General features: G+C 40.0%; 1 protein-coding gene across 1 annotated transcript; it reads right to left on the minus strand.

Moving 5' to 3' along the window:
- Positions 1-1,801: 1,801 nt before the first annotated feature.
- Positions 1,802-19,666, minus strand: LOC124867388 (very long-chain acyl-CoA synthetase-like). Its single transcript, XM_047363811.1, has 10 exons — positions 18,121-19,666; positions 16,350-16,559; positions 16,086-16,244; positions 14,186-14,310; positions 11,583-11,777; positions 9,094-9,184; positions 8,826-9,024; positions 4,474-4,571; positions 4,240-4,370; positions 1,802-4,102 (listed from the first exon to the last, which is right to left on the minus strand). The coding sequence occupies exons 1-10, from the start codon at positions 18,599-18,601 to the stop codon at positions 3,926-3,928; spliced, it is 1,866 nt and encodes a 621-aa protein (XP_047219767.1). The 5' UTR covers positions 18,602-19,666; the 3' UTR covers positions 1,802-3,925.
- Positions 19,667-24,609: the final 4,943 nt, after the last annotated feature.

A 24,609-nucleotide genomic window follows, 5' to 3' on the forward strand; every position in this document is an offset into this window, starting at 1 on the left:
CCCTCTTCTGGTTGTAAAAACAGGGCCCACAAACCTTTTCCATTGGCGAAACATTGCTGACAGGGAACGAATACGATTATAGGGTCCTTTGTTCCAGGGCTTCATCACATTTCGTTGTGCTTACCCTTTAGATTTGAAGATAAAAAGTACTCAGAGGGAATGCCTCTGCCTCTGTCCTCATACATACACCCCTCACCTTTGTCCAAGTTCTAATGTATAGTTATCAAACGTTATTATTTTTTTTTAATAGCCTGCTGTAAATGTGTTTTAAACCATCACACGTAGTAAATAATTTGATGGGATTGAAAGTGTTTATGACAACAATCACTTACTTTTGAAACTAAATAATCGAATTTACTGTACATAAAAACAAATGAACTTTTTTCAAACTGACATTAAATCGGACTAATCTTTACCTGCTTTAGATCAGTTAGGATTTGTCAGAAAAACAAGAGGGATTTTTTTAAAAGAGATTTTTTATTACATTCTTTAAACTAAGAAATGTGTACATCTTTTTAGTATTTAAACATCTACACATTTCTTAACCTGGTGTTGTAAGGCTTTCAAGCTTCCCCTTTTTCCTCCAGATGTATTCATGGTTGTTATAGATAGAAAGCAGGACATGTCATTTGCATGGAACTGTTTTTTAAGTAATCACTTTTCAGCCCACATCAAGTGTCTTTTCGTTTAACCTTCATCAATTAATACAGTGTATGTAAACTTGTTGTAGCAACCAACTTTAAAGTAACTTCAAATATACATTGTTAGCTGTAGAACCTTTGTGGCACAGAAGACAAAAAAAAAACAAAAAAACAGCTTAAACCACTTTATGTATCTTAACATTACAATGTACACAAATCATTTGGTATGGTGCACACATTCAGGTGAAACACTGTTACATGTATGCATTACTTTAAAGACCAGTGTCTTTAAAATACATTGAATGTAAGTAGTGATTATAAATTTCAGCTGAGATGGGTTATACAGGTCCTTCTCAAAATATTAGCATATTGTGATAAAGTTCATTATTTTCCACAATGTCATGATGAAAATTTTACATTCATATATTTTAGATTCATTGCACACTACCTGAAATATTTCAGGTCTTTTATTGTCTTAATATGGATGATTTTGGCATACAGCTCATGAAAACCCAAAATTCCTATCTCACAAAATTAGCATATTTCATCCGACCAATAAAAGAAAAGTGATTTTAATACAAAAAACATCAACCTTCAAATAATCATGTACAGTTATGCACTCAATACTTGGTCGAGAATCCTTTTGCAGAAATGACTGCTTCAATGCGGCGTGGCATGGAGGCAATCAGCCTGTGGCACTGCTGAGGTCTTATGGAGGCCCAGGATGCTTCGATAGCGGCCTTTAGCTCATCCAGAGTGTTGGGTCTTGAGTCTCTCAACGTTCTCTGTATGCTTCCACTTGATAAAAGCATTTAACTTCGATCTCAGAACATTGGAAGAGAAACTAGCTGCCTGACCAAAGTGCTCTTAGAGGTGTGTAGATATTCAGGATAGGATGGGGCTAGACCATTTAAAACTGTAAAGCAAACAACATTTTTTAAAATCACTGATGACGGACAGAAAGCCAGTGAAGTGATTTTAAGAATAGAGTTAAACACATGTGTTTCTGCTTCTTTGTACCAGTTAAAAGCATCAGCATTCTGAACCATTTGTAAACACTATAGAAATGATTGATCTAGGCCAACATGTAAAGAATTACAATAGCCCAGCCTATTACGGATCAGAAACAAGCAGACAAAAGATTCAGCCAGAGACAGTACTGAAAATTTAAAAGGTTTATTCAGCCACAGGAAAACGTCACTCAGGTAAAACTCCACACAGCTTCTGGGAATCACTGGGGCAGAAAGAGGGATTAGTGACTTCTAGTTTCCCCAGATATTGCAAGGATCAGAAGTCACTAACCTGCTTTTGTCTTGGGTAGAACTTGAAACCCAGAGGGGAAACCTCAGTGGGTGGCGGGCAGTGATCTCCACAGCACAGGTAAGAGAGGGCAGAGGCCCAAAATCCAAGAGGCGAGGCAAGGCAAGGTTAAAAAACAATGATCAGCCAGGAAGGAACACTGGATATCTACTCACACGATGACTTTCAAAAATCTAGCACCGTCTGCTTGTCAGAGTCAGTATATATCAGGGAAGACACAGGTGCTTGGCATGCCACAGATTGCACTACACTGCAGCAGCCACCAGGTGCATCTAATCTGCTGATTGCAGCCAGGGAGACAGGGTAGAGCAGACGTGCCAGAATCATAACACAGCCATTCAAGCCTGATATTTGTTAAGAGTAAGTCTCATACAAGGCAGAAGTTGTGGTTTTTGGACCACAGCATCTGAACAACAATCCGCTTAGTCAATCATCTGTTAGGTGACATTGTTTTGGTTCCTAGAGTTTCTTAAAAGTACAATGGTAGAGCACTTAGGTATCATACTAAAGTTTTGTCTTTGAGGCTGCACTTTTTCTTCCTTTAAGAGTGTTCTTTTAGATAAGGCTTATAAATAAAGTGGGTTAAGTGACCTTGAACTATCTCTGTAGTTATCAGACATTATACATTTCTAGAAATTAATTAGACCTGTATGTCTTGTAAAGTGTCATAAGCTGACATCTTTGTGAACTGGCCCTATATAAATAAACTGTATTTAACTGAATCCTCGGATCGTTTAACATTATAGTTTAAGAAAATTTAAGGAAAGACAAATATCCAAATCTGTTCCAATATTTCGTTGAAGAGCATTGTTTTTTTTGTTTGTTATTTCTACTATGTTTTTTCTAATTTTCTCATAAACCAGAGATATTTTTGTATTTATGTCCCTCAAAGATGCTTTTATGTATTACAGGCTATAGTTTTATAAGTTAATTAAAAATCCAATGTTATTTATGTACCATCTCTTCTCTGTGACTTCATAGCAGCCCTTGGCCCAGTGGTGGAGCAGGCTCACCATTTGCAGGCTGCTCATCTGTCGGGGGTGCCTGGGCCATTTGCTGCAAGTCTTCCCCTTCTCTCTCTGTCCTTCTTCATGTCCTGCTGCTAATGAATAAAGGCTACTTGTGCCACAATAACCTTTAAAAAAATAATCATCACTTTCTCTGACTTTGTGGTTGTAGGAGCAATTTTTTCATATAAAAATATTTCATTAGGTTTCTTATTTCATTAGCAAAACATCCTCTCTGCTAGTCAAACTAAATGCTTTTAAAATATTTCTTCAGCATATCTCAGGTCTCCTTCACAGTCAAAACTATATGTCTGCAGTAAAATAAAAGTCAAAGCATTGGCTCCACCTTGTGTTTTGTTTCATGCCTGTCACTTTTGACATCAGACCTAATAACAACCGGCCCCTGATAGGCAAAACAACTGAAAACTTGCACTGTTTAATGTAATAATTTTATTTTTGGCAGTCTAACGTATATTCACAGATATTAGCAGATAATGTGTATGTCTAATATGGACCCTTTCAATACCTTTTCACAGCTCAAAAACATCACTTGCACTGAGGTCTTAAAAAAGAAAATATAAAAGCTTTGAGAAAAAGATTTCTTAGAAAGAAAAAACATCTTACACAACTTTATCATATTATCCATAATGTGTTTTAGCTGTGACAGGAAACAACGCATTCTAGCCTGAAACAGCAAAATATGTAAAGACAAATATTATCCTGAGTAAAAAAGTCTAAGCAGTAATTCCGGCGTCGAAAGCAGTTATGATCTGAGTAAATATGCTGTTTGCAACATTGCAGTTTTATGATTTTATCTGGATGCTAAACTGATTCCTGTGTATTAAAAAAAAGCATAAGGATAATTAAAAATATTCCTGTGACCCTGAGCTGGAGATTATTTATTCAAAAAAATAAAGCAAACAATTTGAAGGATCCTCGCCTGGTCAGTGAAGCTTCTTAAAGCTTGATGCTTCCTGACAGGATGGAGCTGTAGATCTCGGCTGTCAGTGGTATGTAGCTTCTAACGCAATCATCGAGGATGTAAAGAGGCTCCTGGATGTGTTCTGGATCAAACCCCTGCTCTACTAGCTTCACTTTCATCTGCTTAAAAGTAGCTGTGACTTCCACTGCACTCTAAAACAAAAGAAAAGACCATGCACACATCAGTGGGACTAATCACAGCTATGCTTTTAGAGCAGAACAATACCTGTTTGTTTGCATTTACACCTCCGAATATTTAAATGCATTAAAGCTGGCTTCAGATGAATTACCTGTAGCCTTATAAAGCGAGGTCGTGCATATGAAGGCAGGTAGCTAACCATGTGGTCATATAGTTTACTTCCATCAAACTGTGCATCTTTCTTCACAGTGGCAGCTGCCATTCCCACACGCCCCTCATGTTCTAAATAAAAGAAAACACAAATCAAAACAAAAATCAAAATGACAGTCTCTCACATTCTGCTACAAATAAATTATACTAAACAGATTCACTAAATGACCATTACTTGGCACGTGGACTCCATAAACGGTGGCCTCTTGGAGACAGTCACTCATCGAAAGGATGTCAGACACCTCAGTTGTCGCAACATTCTCACCTTTCCACCTACAGGCTCAAAATAAGTTACAATTTCAAATCAACTACAGTCTTTTTATTTTGTTGTTTTTCCTGGTTTAAACAACAGGTGAAATTCAATTCAATTCAATTCAGTTTTATTTATATAGCACCAATTCACAACACATGTCGTCTCAAGGCACTTCACAACAGTCAGGTACATACATTCCAATTAATCCTAACCATTGAACAGTGCAGTCAGAGTTAGTTATTTATTCTAATTGGATAAAACGTTTTTCTGTCTAAGGAAACCCAGTCAGTGACTTGTAGCATTCACTCCTCCTGGATGAGCACGTAGAGACAGTGGACAGTCACTGGCGTTGAAATATAAAATAAAAGCTCATAATGGCTGTGGCAAAAAGAAATTATAAAAATCCCTCATAAAATCATTAATGGATTGTTACGTATGTACAGTCTTTAAAGGGACATTCCAGAAAAAAGAAAAAAAAATAACTTTTGCGTGCCTACCAGATACTTTCTAGTGTGTACCAGATACTTGACTGTGCACCTTAAACCAAAACGGACCACAGGATTTCCAAGATTTGTTTTTAAGTGCTGTTCTCAAACAACATAATGATGACGTCTGGCAAGCAACACAGCAATGTGATTTTATTGCAGCCCAAACTAGAAATACAGCACAATAAGGTCAGGCATCCCCTCCTTGAACAGCCACCTTAACGTGGTGGAGGGGTTTGAATGCCCGAATGACCCTAGAGGCTATGTTGTCTGGGGCTTAAATGCCCATGGTAGGGTCTCCCATGGCAAGCAGGCTCTGGGTGCCGGTTCAGACAAAGAGCAGTTCAAGACATCTTCATGACGACCACTAAATTGAGGCGCGTGATGTCAGCCGGTATGGCGGAGCCCAGGTCCCACCCTGAGGCCAGGCCTGGGGTCGGGATTCGTTGGAGAGCGCCTGGTGGCCGGGTTGCTCCTTGCGGGACATGGCCGGGCCAAGCCCGTACGGGAGACGCAAGGCCATCCCCCAGTGGGCCCACCACCTGAAGGGGGAACCATGAGGGACCGGTGCAAAGAGGATTGGGCCGCGGATGAAGGCGACCCAATCTCCGGATGCTTAGACTGGCTCTAGGGACGTGGAATGTCACCTCGCTTTGAGCTTTGGAGGTTGAGAGATATCGACTACAAATAGTCGGGCTCGCCTCGACGCACAGAGTGGGCACCGCGGCTGATAGGACGGGGGCGTCGCAGCTCTGATGTCACAGTGGACTATATAGTGATCTGAGGTCTCTTTAATCCTCGCTTTCAAGCTGGAAACCGAACCAGCATCTGAGGCGCATCATTCTGGAGAACAAAATTTGATCAAAACTCAAAATTATAAAATGGAGCACCTTTGTTATCCACTGAAGGTCTCGCTGTCTCTTGCTGTTATGCACACCGAATGAACCACAGTTGGTGTCAACCAAGAAGATGACATAGTTCATAGAAAGCTGAAGTGTTTACAATTTTCAGATTTCCACACTGACAGGAGTGTACTGTGTGTTTTCTAATGGAGAAAACAAACTAGAGGAATCCCACGTGGACTTTCATTCATTCTCCCAGAAACTAAGCGAATTAAGCTCACAAGAATAAGAAGGCTTGTAAGCTTCAGTTTAGCGATCGAAGACGTGAATTCAACACGTGACAAAAACCCCACGAAGGTTTCAAGGAGACGGAATTGCCATCTTTGTTTTTGTTCCAGTCGACTGTTGACGGTCCGTCATATTGTTCCTTTTTGCCAAAGGAGGACAAGGACGACGCCGACCGCTTCTTGGAGTTAATAGCGGATGTGCAGCAACTCCCCTTTTCTCTCTCTCCCTTCAGAAGACTACAACCAAGTAATCCCGTTTTGTTTTTATTTTTATTAGAAATAGCATGGGCAGGATAGTGTAGGATTTTAGGGCGATTTAGAATCGCCACTTATAGTCCAATGTGTTCAAAGTGGATGTGCAAGCCAAGTGTCATTGAATTTTGATTATCTCTGGACTCTGAAGCCGCCGAGCTTTGCAAGGTGTGTTTTACTGTGTGAAAACCTGAGCGCAGGTGCACTGTAAAATTTAACTAATATAATAACCTCATGGTGAAACTCATCCATTTTTCTTTGTCTTCACCTTCGTGTTTTTACTGGTTGCCACCAAAAGTTTTATAACCATTAGTGTGGGCTGAGCTTACAACTTTGGGGGGTTTTATGACTGCCTGTGTTCCACTGAGCCAAAGCTTCGTTCAGCACCATATTTCTCTTGTATTTTGCCATAACTGCTATAACTGCTGGTTTGATTTCATACACACTCAATGCTGTTTTATTTTGTTTAATTAGATATTTTACCCCTTTTATGTAGAACTTTGCATGTTTGATTAGGTGAAGATTATTGAATCGGAATAGCGAGGTGTATCAGGGCTGTTGATTTAATATATATTCACATAGACAAAGAGAGAGCGTTTGTGTTTATTTTGAGCAAGAGTGATTTGTCTGTCAAAATAAGATCCAAGTTCCTGAATAAGGATTCCTATCGGCTGTGGTTGGCTTGTGGGACTCCTGAGGCGGCTGACCGGTACCGTGAGCCCAAGCATGCTGCGGCCCGGGCTGTGGCAGAGGCAAAAACTCGGCCCAGGAAGGAGTTCGGTGAGGCCATGGTGAAGGACTACCGGTTGGACACGAAGCGATTCTGGCAAACTGTCCGCCGCCTCAGGAGGTGGAAGCAGTGCTTCGACAACACTGTTTACAGTGGCCTTGGGGAGCTGCTGACCATGACTGGGGACATTATTGGGTGGTGGCGGGAGTACTTCGAGGATCTCCTTAACCTTGCCGTCACGCCTTTCCTGGTGGAAGCAGAGACTGAGGACTCGGGGTTGGACTCTTTCATCACCCAGGCTGAAGTCACCAAGGTGATTAAAAAGCTCCACGGTGGCAGGGCTTTGAGGGTGGATAAGATCCACCCTGAGTACCTCAAGTCTCTGGAGGTTGTAGGGCTGTCATGGTTGACAAGCCTCTTCAGCATTGCTTGGCGGTCTGGGACAGTGCCACTGGACTGGCAGACTGGGGTGGTGGTCCCCCTTCACAACAAAGGTGACTGGAGGGTGTGTTCCAACTACAGGGGGATCACACTCCTCAGCCTCCCTGGTAAGGCCTACGCCAGGGTATTGGAGAGGAGAGTCCGGCTGATAGTCAAACCTCGGCTTCAAGAGGAGCAGTAGGGTTTTCGTCCTGGCCAATGAATACTGGACCAGCTCTATACCCTCTACAGGGTACTCGATGGTTCATGGGAGTTTGCCCAACCGGTCCACATGTGTTTTGTGGACCGGGAGAAGGTATTCGACTGTGTCCCTTGTGGTGCCCTGTAGGGGGTGCTCCAGGAGTACGCAGTCGGGGGCCCTTTATTAGGTGCAATCCGGTCTCTGTACAAGCGGAGCAGGAGTTTGGTCCACATTGCGGGACTAAGTCGGACATGTTCCTGCTGCATGTTGGACTCTACTATGGCCATGAACTTTGGGTCATGACCGAAAGAACGAGATCCCGGATACAAGCAGCTAAAATGAGCTTCCTCCATAGGGTGGCCAGGCAGTCCCTTAATGATGGGGTGAAGTTCGGCCATCCGGAAGAGGCTCAGAGTAGAGCCTCTGCTCCTTCACATCGAGAGGAGCCAGTTGAGGTGGCTCGGACATCTATATGTCTCCATACGTATCTATATGTTCCAGGCACGTCACAAAGGGAGGAGGCCCAGGACACGCTGGAGGGACTATGTCTCTTGGCTGGCCTAGGAGCGCCTTGGGATACCCCCGGAGGAGATGGAGGAGGTGTCTGAGGAGAGGGAGGTGGCACCAAAAATTCTGCAAGTTACACAATGGAAAAATGATCTAGTGGGCTTGAGAAAGTTGTTTTTTCCCTTCAATCTAGCTTTACACGCTCCATTCATACAGGACCAAATTTTTTGGTCGGGTCAATTGTTTTACATAATAACGTATCAATGATATATATTTAAATTTGCATCTTTGCTGGTTTATTCATAGTACCTTTTCAAAGTATTCAAGTATTCAAACAAATGCAGAAAAGAGTGTCCTCTGCACAATTTTATCTAATCAACAACAAGACATCCTGTAGTTTTTTCCTTTGATTAATTCATGTGCTTTACTTCTAAACAGCTACGGTCTCATTTGTGCTTATTAAAGTCCACTTTGTCAGGAATTGTTGTGTTTCTTTTATTTTGGCACATAATTACACAAATGACATCACTCTGAGGAGAAGGGCAGTACCTGAAGGTGTCCCCTACACGGTCCTGAAAGTAAATGAAGTTGTCTTTATCGATCTTCATTAGGTCACCAGTGTTGAAGTAAAGATCTCCTTTTTTGAGGACATTGCGCAGCTTTTTCTTCTCTGTCTGTTCTTCGTTTTGAGCGTACCCAACAAAAGGAGCAATGTCTGTGATCTTTGACACCAGTAGTCCTGTTTCACCTATAACAAAATACCAAGTAAAGCATAAAATACAAAATATTTGTCTGTAAAAAAACTGTAATTATTCACCTTTCGAGGCCTCAATGCAGAGACCGTTAGCATCTCGCATCGGTTCGTCACGCTCTGTGTCGTATTTCACAAGTATGTAGGGAAACAACTTCTGCAAAGAGTATTGAAATTAGAGTCAGAAAAAAAGCTTTTAAAGCACTGCTTTTTAAAACATATATACTGCTGTTTAAGATTCAAATTTAAATGGATAAAAAGGGTTAAAGTCTTTCCCTTTGCATGACAATTGAGCAATGCTCACTGAGGTGTTAAAAGCTTGGCTACTGTTTCAGACCCTAACCCTGAATCTTCATTGATGTTCTCTTGAGCACCTCTGACGCCTTCATAAAACAGCCATCTTTATACTGAGATTAAATTACACAAAAAATGGACTAGGTCTGGAATTATCTAAAAAATTGTTACAAACGTTTAAATAAGAATCTCGTCTTTGCCTTTGAAGCTGCAGAAGGTAACTTTTGTTCGAATGTATTTTTGAGATATTTTTGAGATATATGCTAAAACTGTCACTATGTCCTGACAGTACAGGGACCTCGAAAGTTTGCTTGTTCAAATTGTGAGGCTAAGTCCATGGTTTTCTCAGAACTACCTACTGCCGCTTTAAGATGAGCGAAACGTTGAAGGCTTTAAGGGCATAAATCTGAACTTACTGCTACAAAACTCTTCTTCTGTTTCCTAATGAGCCAATGAGAGTTCCCTTGCCTCTCCTTGACACTAGCTACCCAGATTTGTCTCTCTAAAGCTAATCTTACACTTATCTTAAAATTACTTCTTTTATTAAATCCCTAAGAACAGTTCCTACTTCCCAGGTCTGATAATGACTTTGTTAGACAGTTTCTTCATTAGAATATCTGAAGGGTTATCCTTGATTTTTCAACTCATTTGATGCGTAATACTACTTAACAGCGCATTAAGACATTGTTAATAACATAAAGTGGTATGTAAAGACATTACTGCTGAAATATATGTGTTTGAATGTGATATTATACAAAAATATAATATAATGCAATAATTTATCGAGAAACAAAAAATGTCTAACAATGATAATGATGGGCTTTAAAATGTACATGTGGCCTGACAGGCAGTATGTGGGGTCAACGCTATTTAAGCAATTTTACAAGATGGAGAAGAGATTGCAAGCAGTTGTTTGAACTTGATTTGCATTATTTTCTGGTTGGACATATTTGCACTTTGAAACTGTGCTGCAAATGGGATTTGTACATAAATATAGTTAGCTGAAAAAGTGTACTTTTTAATCCATAAATTCCTGTAATTCCTAAATCAGTTCAGTGTTTAAGTTATGACAATTTCTGGAAGTAAGATTATTATTTATTAATAACATTTTAAAACTTCTTTTAATTTGTTCTTTCAGTTTGTAACAAAACACATACAATTTTAGAACTGGACTTTTAATTTGAAACTATTTTGTGATAATTATCAAAACTATGTAATGCAGAAAGAAATATTGCAGTAATGTTTTTTTCCATATTGTCCAGCTCAAACCACAAAGCACATTTGGTTTTAAAGCAGTAAAAGGAAGGACTTTAGTTTGAGTTTTCAGAGCAGAAAGACTTGTTGATTTGGAGACAAAAAAGCATCAGGCATAAACAAAGAAAGTTGATACAGAGCTTAGATGGTGAAAAGCATGATAAGAGCACAGAAAAGTATAATTTTACTTTAACAACTTAACTAAAAAGCCATGGTTATTGGGTCTCACCTAATGTAGTTAAATATGCAGACCTTTTTTTGATGTTAGTTGAGTGCAGCAAGCATTTAGGTTCATCTAAGCAGAGTAGAGTGTTCCTTTGGCATCATAAGTCAGCCAAGGCTTCAAAGTGAACCAACCAACCACCTTGGAACAACAACCAGCCCATGCTGCTAGAACCACCTAGTACTTCAGCAGGGAAACCACCAGGGGGCAGATTTCCAGTTAAGCGGTCGCCACATTCACAAGCTCTGTTGTATCCAGACAGGGGCACACAGGTTCTGCAGACAGTTCTTCTGATGCTTTTTGGTAAATACTTTCTGCCCAATTTACACAATGCTAAGTCCCACCAGATTTCAATCAGTTTAGTGCAAAAAATATATTATTAATTTCATGTTAATTCCCATACTTTTACTATTGTCTGCTTTAAAACAATCACTTATCAAGTTGTTCCAAGCTTTGGAATAAGTTAAAGTTGACATATTATTTTTGTTGCTCAATGACTGTTATTAACTTCTATTTGTTAATAAATATTTAACATTAATATGGTTTTCAGTGTCTATTATAGTCTGTATTATTGATCACTTAGGAGGAAAATATCTTGTGTGATTATCTCAGACTGATTTAATAAAAAGGGTTTTTTTCCCTTCCTTTTCACCAGAATAAATTTTCCAAACTTAGTGAACAGTGTAAATGCTAATAAGCTGGGTTACAAACACAGACTGATAATCATTTATATCTAAACTGGTGCTTTAAACATCAGACATATACCGGATGTTTTTATTCTTACCTGGTGCAAAAAGTGAACTCGTCCAACAGCTCCAATTTTCCCTGCATAGTTGAGAAATCCTACATTTCCCTCAGTGGAGGCATAAAACTCCAAAACCTTGATGTTTCCAAAGCGGTTGAGGAACTCTCTCCAGACTTCTGCTCGGACACCGTTGCCGATGGCCAGTCTTACTTTATGGTCTCTGTCATTGTCTCTCTGCAGTTTCATGCAAAATTAAAACAAAGGAAAGATTAGCGCCTAAACGAATAGTACTAAAAACAATTAACCAATATTTATTGCAGCCATTTTCATTAGTAAAAACTCAAACAAACAAAACCGGCAGTTTTGGTGCATGGTTTGACATTTAAACCAGACCTAATTTAATGACCACAGATTCAGTTCAGCCAGAATCTGAAGGTAAGTAAAGTCCAAAAAGTAGTGACCTGGCACATTTTTCAGTGTGTGCATTTAATCAGTAAATCCAACAACAAAACACTAATCAGTAAAATGTTCAAATCAAGGTGTGAAGTGGCAAATCAACATAAAGAATGCTTTTAAATACAAATAATGTAGAAATGATCTGCCTTTATTAAGTATTGATTTAAACTGTATACTAGAACATGAAGATTTGGCTGCTTAGTTACTTGATATGCCCTCCAAAGTAAAGGCCAGCATCTATTCCGAGAGGTGACCAGATAAAGACAAACCACCTCCCGTGACGCGTGCCCACTGCAAACTGAGAGTGCACTTCATGTGATGCAACCAGATACTCTGAATGGCATACGTGCAGAAACTGTCTACAGTACTACTAAATACAAATTAGCATTTGAAAGCTCTAAAAACACCATGCTGTTATTGTGAATGTTTTTATTTATTTTATTGTGAAGTCGGATTTTCATGGTGCTTAAAAAAGTTAGATGAATTGGAGTGACGGCTGGAATGCGATAGTGAAGATTTAATGATTCCTATTTTGGAAAGCCAGCTGTGCCGTGCGTTGGGAATGTAAAGAGTTGGGAAGTTCTCTCTGACATCGAGATGTGCCTCTGTGGCAACTTGCTGCAGCCGGTTTGCAGCACATTGCTTCTGCAGCTGTCTTTCGCAGAAGGTTTTACAGTAGTTAAGATCACCACGAGGAGGGGAGTATCTGGAATATCCTGCCAAAAGATCCTGAGTGAACTTGTCTGATTTGCAGTTGCAACAGTAAGTAAATCAGACTAAAAAGCTTTAAAAGCCTCTATGCTACAGGGCATAACTATAGTTGTTCTGATATCTTTTAAAGTTAAAACACATTTGGGCTTTCTAGCAAGTCCTATTCTAAAGACGTTCTATTTTAGTGTCCTTGCCGTTAGGCTGCAAAAAGGCTGACCTCAGCTTGTTGACAATCCAAAAGCCACATGCTCAAGATTCTGCTAAGAGCCTTTCTGTCTAAACATGGAAATAAAGAAACCTGAAATACACGATTCTCTAGGAAATAAAGTAATCAACACAAAAAGACTGGCTCATCTAGTCAAAGTGCTCTTTTTATGGAAAGTACAGTGTTCAGAAGAATGTAAGCCAGAGTGGCTTACATTCTTCTGTCCAACATTTGCACCAGACCACAATGGCATACTCTCCATTGGGTGCTTCAGTACTAGGAAGGTGCAGCAGATGAACAGCATCTGAAGCTTATGTCTTCTAAGGAAACAAAGCAGCAAAGACCTGACAGAACCTGTCAGATAGGCAGAGCAAGACTAAAACAAGTCTTGAGACCAACACTGATCTCGAGTATAGCAACACTACGTAATAGCTCTTTAGAAATAACATTGTTGGTGCTCTAAGATGTTTGCTAATTTCCTTAGATTTAACTAAATACTTGGAAACAAACTTTATCTTGATGATGATGAGAAAGAGCCTAAGATCTAGTGATGCACCAATAAATCAGCCAATTTCTTTCCTCAATCGGCTCTGGCTCGGTATCGACAAGATAAATTCTAAAACATATACATTTATATCCCTGCTCAATAAGTGCATCTAAACCTAAAAACTCCCACATTTTTGTCCTAAAATGTATCAACATACTTCATGTTCTTAATTGCTCTTTTCTCTGAATTTAGTTCAAATGAGATGAAGGTTAGAGAAATATGCTTTCATGCATAAATTGGGAAATTCGTATAATCATGTTACTTTCTATTTAATTTAAAACTACTACCTCTATCAAGCAAACATACAGCACATGTTTTTTCTTTTAAGATCAGTGTTTGCTACATTTAAATGTTAAATTAAAACAAAGTTATAAAATCAGATCTCAAAGAAAACCAGAAACCAGTTTCAGCCAGCAAAAGCCTGATCACTGCATCTTTATAAAGATCCAAATTAAAATGGGTTCCTTGCTAAGATGTTTGTTATATGTCAACACAACTCTGGGTTAGCAGCCCCTTTATGTCATAACGGTTCATAGCCCATCGTCATGTGGCTTAACAAAAATATTCCTCTGAAACTGTTCCAAGTACTAAAATCAAGTGAAAAAGAAATAAACACTTCTCCAGAAAGCCTGGAGAAAACCTGCTCAGAAACATAACATAAAAGGACTGAGAGATTACCTTTGACTCTCATGTATATTTTATTGGTATAGTTTTTTATTTTACCTTTGGTGTGCAACAGAGGTAGCGCATCACTTCTCCAATGTACTGAACAACAGTCACATTGTATTTCCTGCAGTCGTCCCAGAACTGAGAGGCAGAAAACTTTCTTTTCAGAACTATAGTTGACCCTTAAAAATAAATCATCAAAGAAGACAAATATCACATTGTGATAAATGAACAATACATTTCTTCTAATTGTACACAGTGCCTTGTTTTACAACATCAACAGCGCCTTACTCAAGTATTTATGTGGTAGACCGATATAAAGTAGGGAATCACTGTGAGATGGAAGGAAAATAACGCATGGTTTAACATTTTTTTAACAAATTTTTGAAAAGTATGGAGTGAATTCCTACTGTGCATTTCTTGGGTGGAACTTTTCCTTCCAGCAGGACAACAATCCTAAACATGCAGCCAGAGCTACATTGGAATGGTTTAGAATAGATCAAAGTGTCTTCACGTGATAGAATGGCCTAGTCAAAGGCCAAACCAAAGTCTAATTGAGAATCTATGGCAAGACCTGAAAATCAGTGTTTACAGACAAAGCACATAATTCAAATGAGCACAAGCTATTTTCCAAAAAGGAAAGGGCAAAAATATCAGATTTGCAAAGCAGATAGACGGGCAGCTCCAACTGCAATTAAAGGTGTTTTTACTAACTTAGAGGTTTAGTAGAAATGCACACCCCACTTTTCAGCTGCATCATTTTCATTCTACTTCACAAGTATGCACTTACTTCCAATGGTCTGTCACATAAAATCTATATAAGATACACTAATGTGTGCAGTTATATTATGATTAAATGTGAAAAAGGCTTCAATACCTCAGTAATTATGAATAATTTTGCAACACACTTTTACCTAAGCTTTGTAGAATCTCCCAATTCTTTAATCAAATATCGAAAAATCGGAAGAGTGAATGGTAATAGTTTTAAAACTGTGTGGCAGATAAATGCACCTATCAGACAACAAAACCGTGATTATTCTGCAAGGCATCAAATGTCCGAAATATGAGTGTAACACACAATGCTTGGACACATATAAACACTGGCTGTGTGACCTTTTGCCTATTTAGGGAAAATCCAGCCAGAATGGATCTGTACAGATTATTGGTTCCTTGTGACAAAAGACTCTTTCACTGGGACTGAGCAAGAGCAGAATAATCAGAGGCAGAGAAGAATCACCTCTGTGCAACGTGCAAAGAAAAAGTAGCTATGTGCAGTTTGCAATTTTACAGCAATATCCACAGGTCAACGTTTAGAAAGCCTTAGAAGATCCAGAATTTCCTTAGTTATAAATAGCCACAACTGGAACGTCATAGGTTAAACAGTAAACAAATTGGATTGTTCGACAAGGCTAATGAGTGATTATAATCTGTGATATGCAACTACAGTTTTAAATAGATAATGTATGTTAAAACTTATCTTTATGTAGAGCAGATTTTAAAGGTCTACCTGGCTTAATTGCATACATTTAGCTAATTACAAATAAATAACTCAACTGATCCTTAGATCTATGCATAAATCTTAAGATTTTCAAATTTCAAAATTTCTTGGTACGCAATATGAATGGGCAGAATCATCAAGATTGTGTTTTTTCTTCCCTTTTGTACAGCAAATTCGCCCTTACATGGAACGGCAACTAGACCTACCGATCTGAGTTATGAAGATGCCAGGACAGGACATGAGTTAAAAAAAGACAAAGAAAAAAAGAGCACGATGGGTTGGGGCAGGGACTACTCTAGAAAAAAATCGTCTTAAAGCTTATTCATTTTCTTCATGTCACTTTTTTAACTTGTCAATCCTGTTTTCTTGGACTTATCGCACAGAGTGAAATAAAGCAAACACAGTTTATAGCTCATTAAAGAAAATACAGCTGCTGGTAATAACTTTTAATGATCTCACCTATTTCAATGCAGCCAAGAAATCCAACAAGGAACCCTGCTGTGTGGTACAGAGGCAGATTGACGTACATTATATCCTTTGATGTTACACCGTATGCGGATGTAACAGCCAGAGCTGATACGAAGCGATTCTGGTTAACCAGAGCTGCCTTAGGGAGACCTGAAATACAGCATTACATACACGAATAATGTTTGAAAGTCGAAGGATTTACTTTACATCTTGTAGGTACAGATTAGCACAAAATACTGGAAAACGCTCCAATACCAGTAGTGCCAGAGGTGTAGATGTAGACTGCAGGACTTTTGAGTGTGATGTGTGATCTGAGCGATCGAGGGAGCGGTGCGTCCGAGGCCTCTTCCACTTTATCTGAGAAGCTCTCAATTCCTGGAGTGTCGCAGCATTTGGCCACGAGGAGGACGGTGACTCCTTGCTCCAACAGTGAGGGCAGCACATCCTCCACAGCCACTTTTAGCTCTGCAAAAAGAGCATCTAGCAAGAGTCTAGCAATGCATCATTCAAACACATGGTGAGCAGGTGTTGATTAGTGTGCCCTAACCCCAACCTTCCATCAAAAGAATGTTGAATTATACCAATTTCTGAACATTTATTTCAAAGATTAGTACTTTAATTACAAATATTGGTTGCAATCTGTCTCACGGGATCCTCCACACTAATTCAAAAAAAGACATAAATTGCCTTAATTCATTGTTTTAGACTAAATTACTGGCACTACGCTACTGGCACCCCGAACAGTTCCTACAAAGTAAATAGTCAATGACTTCCTGCTTCTATAAGGTATAAAAATGATGTAACACAGAGGTCCGTAAGCTGTGCTACAGGTAATTTTAATAAAAGACAATTATTTATTTATGTGGGATCTCTCTTCCCAATAAATAAAAATGCTCAAACATTAGATTGTTTGTTTCTAAAGTGTTTAGTGCGAGATTATGTTGCAACAATAAATATTACATTTGATGTATAAAGAAGCGGGCAAAGAAAATGGATGGATGGATGCTTTATTAGAACCTGACTCATAAAGTAAAGACAGTAATATAATAACCTCTTTCTGTCAAGTGGTGTGGTTACGAACTAGGACCCAGGCGCTGAGCGTTTGATTAATATAATGATATTCAATAAGTTAGAATGGAGAACATACAAGACAGCACAAGGAAACAGGACAAGGAACACTGACAGATTTACAGGCACAACAGGAAGTAGCGGGCATGTAAACGGCTAGAGTAACAGGAGGATCTGGCACAGAACAATAAGGAGAAGAGATCTTATATGTTGGGGGAGATGTGGAGATGACATGGGATGCCGATGTGATAATCAGGAGAAAATACTGAGCAGCTGCGACTGAAGGTAAATGGGGAGCTGAGGGAGGGAGACTAATTCAAGATGCCCTTCCAGAGGCCATAAAAACAAAAGAAAAACAACCCGAACCTGGAAGGTGGAGGGAGCCTCAGAAGAAGGGTCGAAAACAAATAACAAACAACTAGAATTAGGTAGGCGTAGGGGGCATTGGAAGGAACACCAGAAACAAAAAAACAAAAACCAGAGTTCAGGAGGGTGACTTGGGAAGAGGAACATGAGGCGAGTCCACCTGGACACCCTCGTAGGAGAACTCAGGGATGGGAACATAAGGCAGATCGTCTTCTAACCCTTCTGAAAACTTGGGAACAGCAATTCCAACTGGATTCATACAAAACAATACCTTCAGTCCAAAAAGATGAATATTATCTGAAGGTTTCTGGTGAGAGGATTGTGTTTGTGTTCATTATCACATTTTTTTTTTTATGTTTATCGATTGGAATAGTTGTGGTTGACAAGTGCATCAATAAACAGACATAATGGGATTCTAGGGTTAAAGTGCTGCAGTACTTTACTGTAAAACAGTATCAGCAGACCAGGCTTCCAAAAATCGGAAATCTGGACTGGTCTAAAAAGGAGTGATCGGTGCATCTCCAACTTCAACGTTTTTTGTTTTTTTAAACTATCAAGATTTTTTTCTGCTAAAAAACCGACGTGTTCCTACCTGCAGCTGCTATCAGCACCTTGGCCTTGCAGCAGTTGAAACAGTGCAGCAGAGACATGCTCCGGATGTTGTAGTTCAGAAGAGCGACAGGCGAACCGAGCTTGGCCAGAGCCAGCCAGGTGAACACGAAGCTGGGCTCATTGCCCATGAAGAGTGCGACGGTGACCCCAGCTTCGTACCCGGGCTGAGACTGCAGCGCGTTGGCTATCTTGTTGCTCTTTTTGTCTGTGTCTGCATACGTGTAGGTCTCATCTCCGAACACGATGAATGGTTTATCTGGGAGCGCAGCGGTTTGCTCCAAGAAGCGGTCCAGAGCGAAAAAGGGACGTCTCCTTCTTCGGCTCGCTACATATTTCAACAAAATCCGCAGGAGAACTCCGAAGTATAAAAGATCTATCAACAAATAGGGAAACAAAGTTTTCACTGCGAGAGGGATGATGACAGCGCCTGCTAAGATGGTTGAAATTAAATACAACTCCATAGTAAACTTTCTCCACAAGTTCTAAAGTGCAGCCGTAACTGGAAAAACAAACAAAACAAGGGGAGAAAAGTGCTCAGTGGGGCGGAGCGTTTCTGTTGCAAGAACTTCCTAAAAAGTTGTGGAAAAAAATGGTAACCTTAAAAAAGTACCAAATAACGAGACAAAGACAGATCCACAACATGAGATCTGTTTAATTTTATTTATAAACCTGCAAATCCCCAACATGTGGCATCTAAGGGCACTCAGATAAAAAGAGGTTAATCTTCTTAAGTTGATGCAGCAGTCTGCAGCTTATCCGGGGTCAGCTAACTAAGCAGGCATTCAAATATCAACAAATCTTGACAAAAATGGCGTTTAGGTGATCAGTATTACAGATGGCGAATAACAGAGTAGGCCTACTTATGTATAGAAAGTATCATGGCTCATGTTCCAAATGCATACAGCCATATGGAGAGGGAACATTGATAAGAATACCTTCAGATCCGAAAGGTTGGAAAATAAAATCTGCCTCACAAATCTGCGTAGGTCCAGGAATAAAAATGAGTTCTTGGCGAATAGACTTTGTGATTAATGAGTTGGCCTGTGTGTGTTTGGGTGATGGTTTGAAAAGGGATGGCATGGGGTCAGCATGGCAGGGAGCAGGCCTGTGTCTGGTCTCAGTCCTCACTGTGTCTCAGAACTACATCCGGTGCTGTTGAGGGGTACCATTGGGGGCTTCTGCCAGGTCTGGTGTTAGTGCCTCTTCCCTCTCTCACCGCAGCCCCCTTTGATTTTAACTACACAGAACTTCTTCCACTTCTGTGCACACATACACCCACACACACTAGCACACACAATAGCCTTGCAGCAGATTAAGAAAATGTTATAAAATATTCTACTTCAATGTGTGTGGGTGACATAGACACATTTAGTTCACTGAATCTTGTTATTTTGCTTTATTTGTATCTAGCCTTCCTGCCTTTCTTTCTCATAATTTTTGTATTTTTTGTTTATTACCGTCTTTGTGGTTAAGTTTTCCTGGCTTCAACCACCATTTTTCTCTCCTTGTTGCTGTTGTTGCTTGTCCACTTTGTTGTTTGCATTGGACATGGTCTGTCATGCTATTAAATCTGACCGGACACTGCAGGGCAACCACACCCATCATACTTGTCTGGTCTTCTGATGAGGGGCCAGTACAGAAAGGAAAAAAAAAACAGGACAGCCCTAACTTTAAAATATAAAGGACTCTAAGTGTCCTTTAAACCTCCAATTAAAGTGAGGTTTAATTTGATAGGAAAAGAGATGATCTAACATTATGATAGGAACTTGGACTTAATATGAACTCATCTTAGATCTAGTAGGATTAAGAATAAAAGCAACATGCTTGTTTGCATCATTCAGAAGAAAGAACACCAGTGCCGACAGAGGTACTGAGAAACACAGATTTCATCACCATCTATTGAACAATTTTAAATTTAAACGTATTTTAATCTGCTACTTCCTGAGCTGTGACAACCAGCAATGTGTTGTAGAGGAGATCTGGAAATACTCAATAAGAAGCAGTTGAGTTAAGGGTCATAAACAGAAAAACCCAAGACGAAAGACTAAAAGTGTAGTTTATGTTTCAATTCTAGGGTTTAGTTCACCTCCAAAATGTCCTATCAACCAAATTAAAGCAAATAAAATGCTAATAACTTAGCTTTTTCTTTTATCAGAAGTCTTAAAACATGTCACAGTTGCTGATGGATATATGTTTTATTCTTGTTAGGAAAGAAAAATCTGAACAGAAATGAAGAAAGATACTTTAAATGCTCTTTTAATCATTTTCTTATGTACAATGTATTGTTTAATGTAAAAGAGATGTGCTTATCCTTTTTTTATTCCAAGCATACATCTTTCATCTGGCTCTGTCATCCCAATAACTGACTTTCCTGTTTGGACAAATAAATCTTCAATATTTTTTTTGTCCAAAGATCAAAATGTTGAAGTTCAAATTATAGTAATTCACTGTAAATTAAGACTTTTTCAGTCACATTGGGATTTATTTATTCATTCATTCATTAAATGCTTTGTTTCATTGTTGAAGTTGTTATGGTTTAACTTGAGAATATCAAGGGTCCAGATGGAAAACATTTGCTCGAAGAACCACCCGCTATTTGAATTTACTCAGCTTGTTTTTGCCTGATATAAACAAATGGTATGATGATTTGAAAAATGATTTGAAGTGCATCAAAATAAAAATTCTGAAGAAATCTGTAAAGGGTAAATACTTACTCACAGCACTGTAATGTGTCATTTCAACTCCTTAAACATAATGCCAGTTCCCCTAAAGCACATCTATATATCAAGATATATATATATATTTAGAAATGCTCTTTTTACTACTTTTGGTCTTAATTTCTGATATTTATTTACTGTTTTGCTGGATGCACTCTATGAAACGTTTTCAGATTCTTCCTTGAAATGCGATTTCAGCCGCTCCCCAGCTGAGGGCCTCCTTTGTTGTATTTTCTGTTTCACTATTCAGTCACGTGAAAAAAATTTTCAGACACCCTACAACAGAGTGTGTAGGTTTTACTAACATACTTGCACAAATGGATGCTCATAATTGTTGCTTAGTGGGACTTAAATGCAGGCAGACCAGAAGCAGGAATATGGAATAAAAACACAAAAAAGAATGGTACGAGGAGACCACAGCATTAAACCAGGGTGAGTGTAATAAAAGAAATGAGCACTGAACAAAGGAAACCAAGGAGATTAAATACTGAGCAGGAGTGAAAAATGACAATGAAACCAGGTAAGTCTAATCAGAAGGATGCAGAACAGCTGGGGAAGAGTGTAGGGGGGAGGACTGATAGAAGGAGACTAATTAACACAGGAGCTGAACACAAGCTGAACAAAAGGACCAACAAATCAAAAGTTGAAAAGCTTATTACTAACACGTGAACAAAAATACACAAAGACCAGTACACACAAACAAGAAAGAAACTCAAATCAGAGGAATGACCTGCATATGGCAAGACTTAACAAAAATAAATAGCTCAGGAATAAATTCTATATGGCAAGACCTAAATAAAACAATAATAATAATAAAAGAATAATGACTAGAATAAAAACACAAATGAAAACCAAAACACACAAAACAAGAAGCACTAGAGATCCAAGGTTTTATCTGGGACACATGAAACGTAGGGTGTATGCGAAGGCTTGCAGGTAGACGGAGGCGAACCGCAGAGGGACTGATTACAGCCTCAATCTCATAAGGTCCGATGAAACGAGGCGAAACTTTTCGGGACATAGACTTAAGTGGAACATCACGTGCTGACAACCAGACCTTTTGGCCAGGCCGATATTCCGGGGCAGGTCGGCGTCTTCGATCAGCGAAGCGCTGGTTCTATTCTGCGGTTCGTTGGAGGATTTGGATGCTGGAATTCCAGACGGATTTGCAGCAACGTATGTGTTGGTGGACCGAGGAAACCGTGATGTCTGTCTCATCAACAGAAAACAAAGGCGGCTGGTAACCAAGGGATGCTTCGAAGGGAGAACATCTTGTAGCAGAGGAAACGTGAGAATTTAATGTATATTCAACCCATGGTAGGTATGAGCACCAGTCTGTTGGGTTAGTAGAAGTGAGACAGCGTAGAGTGGATTCAAGTTGTTGGTTGAGTCTCTCTGTTTGTCCATTAGATTGAGGGTGATAACCGGAGGTTAATGAAACCTTAGCTCCCAAAGTTAAACAGAACTGCTTCCAGACCTGCGAGATGAATTGCGGGCCTCGGTCGGACAGAATGTCATGTGGGATCCCACGCAAACGAAAAACATGTTTGGTGAGAAGCTTAGCTGTCTGCAGAGCTGACGAAAGTCTCCTGAGAGGGATGAGATGGCAGGTTTTAAAGAAACGGTCAGCAATTGTGAGAATGGTAGTCATACCGGAGGATAGGGGTAGACCTGTAACAAAGTCCAAAGCAATATGCGACCAGGGACGGCTAGGAATGCCAAGAAGTTGGAGGAGACCTGCGGGTGATTGATTACTGGTTTTGTTTCTGGCACACGTGGCACAGGCCTGAACAAAGTCCTTAACGTCCTTATGAACTGAAGGCCACCAAAACCTTCTCTGTATGAGAGCTATGGTTTTGCTGACTCCGGGATGAGCAGAAAACTTAGCTGCGTGCAACCAATCAATGAGTCTGGAACGAACCTTAAGCGGGACATAGATGCGATTGGGTGGTCCTGTGCCAGGGTCGGGTTCCTGTTGTTGAGCTCTGAGGATAATGTCTTCCATCTCCCACCTGAGTGTCCCAACTGTCCAACTGGGTGGTAGAATGGGAGCTGGCTCCTTTACTGAGTCATCAACAGCAAACTGTCTGGAAAGGGCATCAGGTTTAGTGTTCTTAGATCCAACTCTGAAAGAAATACATAGATCAAAACGTGAAAAGAACAAAGACCACCAGGACTGACGTGGGTTCAATCTCTTAAGTGACTGTATGTAAGCCAAGTTTTTATGGTCCGTTCAGCTCCCCCAAGCCAGTGGCGCCATTCTTCGAGAGCTAATTTAAGGACTAGTAACTCTCTATCTCCGACGTCATAAATTTTTCTGCTTTGTTCAGTCTACATGAAAAGAAGAAGGCACAAGGATGTAGTCTCCCATCCTCAGAATTCTGCAACAACACTACTCCAACCCCAATATCAGAGGAATCGACCTCTAAAATAAACTGTTTTGAAGAGTCAGGGTGAATTAAGATGGGAGCCTGAGAGAACATCCTTTTTAGTGCCTGAAACGCTTCTTCGGTCTCAGGTGGCCAGGAAAATGGAACCTTAGAAGAGGTTAAGGCAGTAAGGGGTGCAGCTGTCTGACTGTAATCTTTTATGAAATGTCTGTAAAAGTTTACAAATCCAAGGAACCTCTGTAATGCTTTACGGGTGTCTGGTACAGGCCACTCCAGGAGTGCCTTAATCTTCTCGGGGTCAGATCTTACCTGTCCACCCTCGAGAATGTAGCCCAAAAAGGTGACAGAGGTTTGGTGGAACTCACACTTTTCACCTTTCACAAAAAGGCGGTTTTCCAGAAGACGCTGAAGTACCTCACGAACATGGCGATGATGCTCCTCAATGTCCTTTGAATAAATCAAAATGTCGTCCAGATACACAAAAACAAAAATGTTCAGAAAATCTCTAAGCACGTCATTAACAAGGGCCTGGAAAACAGCAGGAGCATTGCAGACACCAAAAGGCATGACCAGGTATTCAAAGTGACCGAGTGGAGTCTTGAAAGCCGTCTTCCACTTATCCCCCTGGCGGATCCTAACAAGATGGTAAGCATTTCTCAGATCTAATTTGGAAAATACTGTAGCACCATGAACTGGCTCAAAAGCTGAGAAAAGTAGTGGAAGAGGGTACTTGTTCTTGACAGTGATTTGATTTAGGCCCCTATAGTCAATGCAGGGTCTTAACGATCCATCCTTCTTCCCTACGAAAACAAATCCGGCACCAAGAGGTGAAGAAGATGGCCGAATTATTCCTGCAGACAAAGATTCACTAATATAATTCTCCATGGACTTCTGTTCGGGACGAGAGATATTATATAGTCTGCTAGAGGGTAGGGGGGCACCGGGGAGTAGGTGGATAGCGCAGTCATAAGGCCTGTGAGGTGGTAGGGACAAAGCCTTGCTTTTACTAAAGACTCTCTTGAGATCATGATATTCTGAGGGTACATGAGTTAAGTCAATGACCTCATCTTCCTCATTACTCTGTTCAGAAACACTCGGAGCGCACGCTGACTGGAGGCAAGATGAGTGGCAACTAGTGGACCAGGATTCAACGCAACCCTCAGACCAATCTAGATGAGGATTACGTTTTCGCAACCAGTGGTCACCTAAAACCAAAGAGCCCCGTGATACTGGAAATACGAAAAAAGATATCTTCTCCCTATGGTTTCCTGATAACAAAAGGTCAAGAGGCTTAGTCTGATGAGTAATTCGCTGTAAAACCTGTCCATCAAGATCTAAAACAGATCGTGGGGAAGTAAGTGG

Source organism: Girardinichthys multiradiatus, chromosome 4 (assembly GCF_021462225.1).
Source record: "Girardinichthys multiradiatus isolate DD_20200921_A chromosome 4, DD_fGirMul_XY1, whole genome shotgun sequence".
Classification (NCBI taxonomy): domain Eukaryota; kingdom Metazoa; phylum Chordata; class Actinopteri; order Cyprinodontiformes; family Goodeidae; genus Girardinichthys; species Girardinichthys multiradiatus.

Excerpts from the sequence above, each read along its gene's own strand:
- LOC124867388 (XM_047363811.1), bottom strand. The coding sequence starts at position 18,601 with ATGGAGTTGTATTTAATTTCAACCATCTTAGCAGGCGCTGTCATCATC. Across the intron at positions 4,572-8,825 it reads CGTGTAGGGGACACCTTCAG|GTGGAAAGGTGAGAATGTTG; the intron begins GTACTGCCCTTC and ends TTGAGCCTGTAG. Across the intron at positions 4,371-4,473 it reads TTATGGAGTCCACGTGCCAA|AACATGAGGGGCGTGTGGGA; the intron begins GTAATGGTCATT and ends TCTTTTATTTAG.